This window comes from Petromyzon marinus, chromosome 22 (assembly GCF_048934315.1).
Source record: "Petromyzon marinus isolate PM22_M1 ecotype Great Lakes invasive population chromosome 22, UKy_Petmar_22M1.pri1.0, whole genome shotgun sequence".
NCBI lineage: Eukaryota > Metazoa > Chordata > Hyperoartia > Petromyzontiformes > Petromyzontidae > Petromyzon > Petromyzon marinus.
The window spans coordinates 21,245,995-21,253,659 of record NC_133688.1 but is presented as its reverse complement, the minus strand read 5'-3'; the positions used below and the strand labels follow the sequence as shown (position 1 = coordinate 21,253,659).

Genomic DNA, 7,665 nt, shown 5'->3' with positions numbered 1-7,665 from the left:
CGGGGAAATCTTAAGACTCCGAAGGGGGACCACACCCCCCCCCTCCAGCCCAGCGATTGTCGTCACCACTCCGGTAAATCGCGCTCACCAGTGAGCGCGATTTACCGGCGTGGTGACGATGGCTGAGCTGCTCACCGGTGAGCAGTATTTACCGGCGTAGTGACGATGGCTGAGCTGCTCACCAGTGAGCAGTATTTACCGGCGTGGTGACGATGGCTGAGCTGCTCACCAGTGAGCAGTATTTACCGGCGTGGTGACGATGGCTGGGCTGCTCACCAGTGAGCAGTATTTACCGGCGTGGTGACGATGGCTGAGCTGCTCACCAGTGAGCAGTATTTACCGGCGTGGTGACGATGGCTGAGCTGCTCACCGGTGAGCGCGATTTACCGGCGTGGTGACGATGGCTGGGCTGCTCACCGGTGAGCACTGCTCAATTAGCAGTAATTGGCTTGGACCCCGCACCCCTCCTCCACGTGGCCCCGAGGGATTGGGACGTGCGGTGTGGGGAGGGCACCGGGGGCCGTTTTGGGACTGCCCTCGCTCCCCTTCAACTGGCCAGAGGGTGTCATCTGGCTTCCTGGGGGAGGGGGCTTCCCCAAAACGTCGAGGTTTCAAAACAGGGCTCTACATTAACATGAATCATACTATTACAGATAAGCTATGCCTCGAGCATCCTGGCTGGCTGCTGGCTGGGCTCCTCTCGACGTCAACAATACCACGCGTAACGTGCTATGTAGATACAATGTATACAGTTCGAAATGCAAATAAATGATATACGTCGAATTCTCGTTTATACATTCTTTCTACGAGAGGCTCCCAGTTACCAAGACCACTCGCTCACTCACGAGGACAAAGACCCCGCGCGTAGCTTTAACAGGCTCTTGGGGAAAGTGTTGCGAGCACGCACTGCTGAAGGCCGACACGGCACACGATGGGGCTGGTGACCAACACCAGGCCCGGCCGCCTTTGTCTCCCCAGTGGCGATGTTTACTCCGCACTGGACTAGGTACTCATTTGAGGTCGAATCGACACAGGGCCGCTTCAGATAATCGTCACTGGTGTTGGTGGCCGAGTGGGGTTCGTGCCTCTGCACTACCGCTGCCCATCAAGACCACTCACCCGCCAACACCATTCGAGATCTCACAAGTAGGGGGGGGGGGGACGATGCTTGCTGCGGTCATCCCAATTGAGAAATGCGCGGCGGCGTCGTGCTAATTAGGCCCCAGGCCTCTGCAACAGGCGAAGGATGCGCGCCGCCGGTGGCCGTGCCAGTGGCACTGTCTGCTGCTGCTGCAGGGCGCCTGGCAGTGGGGGCCCGGACGCCTTGGGTGCAGTGCTAGGGGAGGGGGGCTGCCTCACCTGCAGGCAACCCGGACTCGTCTCTTGCACCGGCTAGTGAGCGGAGTGAGCTCCCAAGATGCTTTCCAGGGGAATTGCCGAGGCCACATTCAGGTGATCGAGCCGCTTTGGATAAAGGTGAGCCGACTCGTGTGGTTAACTCTGATGTGCTTCTCTCATCGCAATGGCGATCGTGTCAGGCTAGGTGCACAGAGGCCACGAAGTGTTGAAGGCTCGATGGCAAGTCAAGAGACAGGCCCAGGTGATGGCCAAGATGCACATACCCAACGTGTTACACTCACGGACGCACGAAGATGTTGGGTGTAGCCTCCAGGCTTTTGGGGAAAGTGCTGCGAGCGCCTATTGTGGCTGTCACGAGTGGGTAGTGGGCAGCACCACGCCTGGCCACCTTTACCTCTCAGTGCCGTTAACACACCAAGTACTCATTTATGGCTGAGTCTATCTAGGGGGAAGCCCAGCAGAGGCTCAAATAGTGATCGTTGGAATACAACTCCTATCACCCGGTTCGTAGTGCACTGCAGATGAACATGCACACACACACGTCAACAACAACCGCCATTCGTCACCACGGTGCTTCTACCAGGCGAGGTGCACATGACCACGGAACTAGCACACACATGCATGTACACACACACACGTGCATGTACACACACACACACGCGCGTGCACGCACACTGCCACAATAGTGGGAGCTGAAGGGTTTTATTTCCGCGAGTGAACGTGGCGGTGGTGGTGGCCAGGGACGGCTTATGCCGCCTTGGTGCCACGTGGCCGGCGCGCCTGCTTCTTCACCTCCTTCACCGGCTTTTGGCTCTTGAGGATGGCGCTAGCGCGGCGAAGGGCGGCCTGGACACACGAGGGCACACACACACACACGCAAATCATCTTTCATCGTCAGCTACAACAGTGCTGTCAATCTACAATAGCCAGGAGGTGGCTCCCAAGCTTAGCTCCTCAGTGAGCAGTGATTACCAGGCCATCAGCATAGGCAGTTGTGGCACGTGTATAGGTACACACACCACCACCTCTGCCGCCACAATCTCACGTGCACAGCTGTTACAACGTCCCCTCTCTCACCCACACCCGTTTACACAAACAATTCAGTTTCGCTCAATCCACGAATGGATGAGAGCCTCAAGCCGTCGCCATCTCTCACGGCCTTGCAATGCGACAATACATCTGGAACCTGTGCATGAGCCGAGTTCATCGCTCCATCTCCAAGATGGACGTCCTCTCGGGCAGGTTCCCTCCTTCGGCTGCCATTTCGACGAGAGCCTCGATCACCGGCCGTCATCCCTCCCAGGCACGTATCGGGCCCAAGCCCTGTCGTGTACCACTACATCTTTAACCCGCGTCTTATCCAATCCACGCTGTTCTCGGCCGCAATACTCCCACGTGTGCAGACCGCCGCTCACCATGCGCAGGTCGGGGCGGTACTTGTTCTTGCGGATGACGTGGCGGATGCTGCTGAGCGTGGAGCGCGCGTCCTTGTTGATCACCGTGCGCACGTAGCTGCTGCCGGGCTTGCGCTGATCTGCAAGGGGCGATGGCGGCGTGGTTAACATTGCCGTTAAAATATTATTTGCTCCTGCACAGGGTGCGCCAAAAATGACGAACCATACTCGTGCACGGTGACCACCACGATTTACCGATTTTTAGGTGAGGCCACGTGATGATCTGACACGGTCATACAAATGAAGATACCACCTGCACCAGAGTTTAACGCATCAATTGTTTTAGCTGCCCGGTAAGTTGAACGATCTTGACATTCAAAATATCAATTAGATATGCGATGTTCCATTTGGAACTGCGTCAAACACCATGAGGACAAGAGTCCACAAGTGAGAAAGTATTATTCTGCCTGCTGCATAGACCCAGGCGTTAAGGGAACCAGCACTGCAGGTCACCTCACTTCTCTCTCGGCTTCTTCCCTCGCAATGGTCCACTCTGAAATTCCCTCCTTCCATCATCATCTCATTCCCAAAGCTTTTATAATCATAACCTTGCTCAAATAAATGTGATAATTTATCTTTGCAATTTTGACGGTGCCGTTGATTGACAGTGCTGTTTGTTACTGGCTGCATGGTATTTTGGGCCTGCGCTCAGCAACTCTGCAAAAGTGTCTAACAGCGCATTCTGGACGAGCGTACCAAATGCGTGTCCCCACGCTCGCACGGCTAGACACGTCCAAATCTATCTCGGCAGGACCCGGCTCGTATTTTAAATCATCTACAGATGCACGCCACGTTCCTCACATCGCAACAAATCACGACTCTTTGCCAAAGCCCGATACAGCGCTCGTCGTGCATCTCACGGCGCTTTCAAATTTAAAACAAGACTCAAAGAACATCGGTCAATCAATCCAAATCAAAACAAATACCGTGTCACGTTTGGTAAAACAGATTTGGTCGTTGGGCGTTTGGTTGCGGAGGGCATTGAGAACGGCGCTGGTGAGCGATTGCCCGCGATGCTGCCGCCAACGCGGTAAGGGCGCGCCCGGACGCCATAGTCGCGTCTCCAGGATTAGGTCGCGGCTGAAGGTTCGGGGTCTCCAGCGGTGTCCTCTACGCCCGCTGTGCGCCGCTGCCGTAGTCGCCCGTCAAGGTTGCCGCGGGCTAAGCCCGGCACGCTAAGACCGCGGAGCTGCGTTTTAAGAGGCTTTGAGGATTTATTCTTCTCCAGAAGCTGTGCGTAAAAATCACGCTCGTGAGCATCAGCCCGCGAGCCTGGCTTTTCTTTTGATTTTCAAGCGGACCCAGGGCGATTATTTCAAATATCTCTGCGGTTGTTTACAGCCACCAGAAATAGGGGGCCCAATGTCTCTCTTAATTAAATCTGACGTGGTAGCCCTCACATAAGACAGACCACCAGTAAACGTGTTATTGAAACACCCACCACTCGGATAGGGTAGTCAATGCTAGGCATGTAACAAGGCCTTAATTTCTCAATAAAGTTTCCGGTTCATTGTTGATGGACTGGAGTAGGTGATACGTGCCTAGTAGGCAAGACGAGGTAGACTCAGGTGAAATGAAGCCCTATGCGTAGCCATTTAATCCTCACGATTGCGCATCACAACGCTCGTAAATAATTCATCTTGTGCTCTCTGTGCCATCGCACCAAGACTGTCCTGATCAATCCAACCATTAACCTAACATCATTTTTTGGCACAAATCTAAAATCGGACAGAACCTCTTCACCCGTATCCAATCGCACCCCCGCCCCCCCCCCCCCCCCCACATACTCGTGCGCTTCTTGGTGACGAGCACGACGCCCTTGCCGCTGGGGTTCGCCTCCACCCCCACCGTCTTCTTGTGGATGAGTCCATTGTAGCGGAACGAGTTGCGAGCCTTCAGGTTGTTGGGCTCCTGGGCACACAAGCCGTGGTGGAGATGCAAGATGTAAGGTTTAACGACGCAACACGGGAAAACAGCGCTCAACACAAAGGTACACACGGACTAAATTGCCTACACCATGCTGATCGTAGAATGTGTGCTAAATGTATCACGTGCAGTAACTGTTGACCGGTCTGAGACCATCAACTCGATATGCATTTGACAACTTGGGAGTTCAATCCACTGGCGGTGCTATCACCTCTGACGTACCCGGCAGCAAAATGATTGAGAAGTGTTCGCTGCTTCTGCGTACAAATCGGCGAGTTTCTACACACGCAGTTTCATCTACAGCCAAATCGCCCAACCAAGGGGAGGCTGCACCCTTAACAGCCTGGCTCGCCAGCGGTATACTCGTGGTTCTGACGGTGCCGGAGGAGGGGTGTGGAGGAGGGGTGTGGAGGAGGTGCCACTCACGGTGCTGAAGGTCTGCTTGTTTCGCTTGATGAGGAAGCTCGAGTTGTTGCGGATAATCATCCACTGCAGGTGTGCAGACATGGTGGCGACGATCTGCGCAGACCACGCGCGCAGGGACGTGAGCACGCGCAGCCGCGACTCGCCGGCACCGCAGCCGAGCCGCGCAGAACGAGGCGCCCCCCTCTCCCACGCTGCCCCACGAGCGAGTCTCCCTCAACGCGTCAGACCTAGGAAGCTCAGCGTGCTCGAGCCTGGCTCGTGCCTTCATGGGGGGACTACCTGGGAATGCCACGCGTTGTAAGCTTCGGCTGCAAGTTGGCCAGTGGCACAGAGCACCGGCACACAACTGCGCTTTTGTATCTTACTGCCCAGACAATATCAATGTGTTCTATTCGCACTATATTTCATTATAAACGGTCCGAATCTAAAATTGTACATTGAAATTGTATATTAAACTTAAAGGGTGAATTCAAATTATAACGATTTGTCAGAGCATACATTTACATTTTGTCCAACTGCCTGAATTAAATATTCAATCAACATGGCCTAAATGTTACATTTCTTGTTTTGGATCATTTAGTTTTGATCCTGTTACGATTGTGATTCGTCTCCCTTAAGAAAAGTGCTCCCACGTGTTTTTCGTCAACCAAGGGTGCCTGTCCGTATGAAGAGACGAGCACACCGACTGGGACATTTACACTGGCACACACACCACGAAACACGGCTCCACGGTCCAGGCACGCAACACGTGTACCGACACAGCAGTAAACTACAGCATCAAAGGCGCACACACACACGTACACATCAGCTGTTCTACACTGGCCCCGACAACACACCAACCGGGAACTCATCGCCCCAACACAAACGATTCACGACACACTAATGTACACATTCCAATCACTCACAGAAACACCAACGCAAGCCAACATTAGGAAAGTAAACTCAGGAAGGCCCTCACAAAGACCCCTTTTTATGAATAAAAAAAAATAGTTTATGAATGCCGCCTAGACGAGAATGCTCTTACTAACGCTCCCTATACACGCTTAATGTCCTCCTCCAATTCCCGCTTCAAACTGCTCCCTCCATATACAATCACCAATGCCCTGTCCCCTATATATTCTGCCCACATTAATGCCCTTAAAAATACTAACGCAACCCAATGTACACAGTAATGCCCCCTAGACACCAATGACCCCCCCCCAACAAAACATAATTCCCCAAATACACAACACCCCCTACATCACATTACTGTACTCCCTGCACCCACACGCACAGCACGAACACAGCAAGGCCTACAAAAACCCCATACACAAACCAATGCCCCCTGCCGCCCCCTACACACACGAATGCCCCCTACACACCTCAATGCCCCGTACACTATGCCCATGCCCCAGCAACGCCTCCCACTCTCGCGAATGCCCCCTACACACCTCAATGCCCCGTACGCCATGCCCCCGCAACGCCTCCCGCGAATGCCCCCTACACACCTCAATGCCCCGTACACCATGGCCATGCCCCCGCAACGCCTCCCACACTCTCGCGAATGCCCCACGCCAGCCACCGCCACGAGGTGCCGCCATCTCGGCCGGGCGGCCCAGGGCCTGCAGGCCTCGGGCCGCCCTGCCGCACCGCGAGCTCCCCCATTGCCAGGGATTACCGAGGGGACCGCCAGACAACCAAGGGAGACCAAGGGAGACCAAGCGTACCAGGGGTATAGCGGCGCGAGGGGGTTAAGGGGATAAATTGCGGGGTCCCGGGAACAGCCGCGACACGAACCTCACACCGCCTCGTCCTGGAGAGAGAAAGAAGCGCCGCGGAGGGATGCGCCTTAGCACCCTGGCAGGGATGCCAGAAAATACCGGATGACCGGGGAAAAGAGTGGTAAAGAGGTAAAAGGAAACGAGGAGAAGCGAACGGAGGACAGCTTGTGATCGTTTGAGATGTTTAGGAGAATGATTTGGTGGAAATAAAGGAGAACTATTTTATGTCGGAAAGATACGTGGATGTGGAGGAGGGGAGACGATTGCGCGTGACGTCATCAGCGCGCGCAGGCACGTGGGTGGGGACGGGGATGAATTTGAAATGTGGGCTCGTGGTGGGGGGTAGGTAGAGAGGGGATAGAGGGGATGGGGAGAGCGGGGATAGAGGGGATGGGGAGAGAGTTGGGGGATAGGGAGAGCGGGGATAGAGGGGATGGGGAGAGAGTTGGGGGATAGGGAGAGAGGGGTTAGAGGGGATAGGGAGAGAGCTGGGGGATAGAGGGGATGGGGAGAGAGTTGGGGGGGAGGGATGGGGAGAGAGGGGATAGGGAGAGAGTTGGGGGATAGGGGGAGAGGGGATAGAGGGGGTGGGGAGAGAGTTGGGGGGGGATGGGGAGAGAGGGGATAGAGGGGATAGGGAGAGAGTTGGGGGATAGGGGGAGAGGGGATAGAGGAGATGGGGAGAGAGTTGGGGGATAGGGAGAGAGGGGATAGATGGGATGGGGAGAGAGTTAAGGGGT

The 7,665-nt window shown here is 55.0% G+C and overlaps 1 protein-coding gene across 2 annotated transcripts; it reads right to left on the bottom strand.

Annotated features, from left to right (window-relative positions):
* Positions 1-2,045: 2,045 nt before the first annotated feature.
* On the bottom strand, positions 2,046-7,091 carry RPL28 (ribosomal protein L28). Of its 2 annotated transcripts, none has more exons than XM_032958575.2 (5): positions 6,942-7,091; positions 5,166-5,258; positions 4,601-4,724; positions 2,775-2,893; positions 2,046-2,205 (listed from the first exon to the last, which is right to left on the bottom strand). In XM_032958575.2, the coding sequence occupies exons 2-5, from the start codon at positions 5,244-5,246 to the stop codon at positions 2,107-2,109; spliced, it is 423 nt and encodes a 140-aa protein (XP_032814466.1). In that variant the 5' UTR covers positions 5,247-5,258; positions 6,942-7,091; the 3' UTR covers positions 2,046-2,106. The 2 variants fall into 2 exon arrangements, with proteins under 2 accessions (XP_032814466.1, XP_032814467.1); XM_032958576.2 differs by lacking the exon at positions 6,942-7,091 and adding an exon at positions 6,872-6,936.
* Positions 7,092-7,665: the final 574 nt, after the last annotated feature.

Bases quoted from the DNA above. Each gene is read 5' to 3' on its own strand.
- RPL28 (XM_032958575.2), bottom strand. From the start codon at position 5,246: ATGTCTGCACACCTGCAGTGGATGATTATCCGCAACAACTCGAGCTTC. The intron at 2,894-4,600 runs GTATGTGGGGGG...CGCCCCTTGCAG, and splicing joins CGTCACCAAGAAGCGCACGA to ATCAGCGCAAGCCCGGCAGC. The intron at 2,206-2,774 runs GTGAGCGGCGGT...TCGTGTGTCCAG, and splicing joins ACCGCCCCGACCTGCGCATG to GCCGCCCTTCGCCGCGCTAG.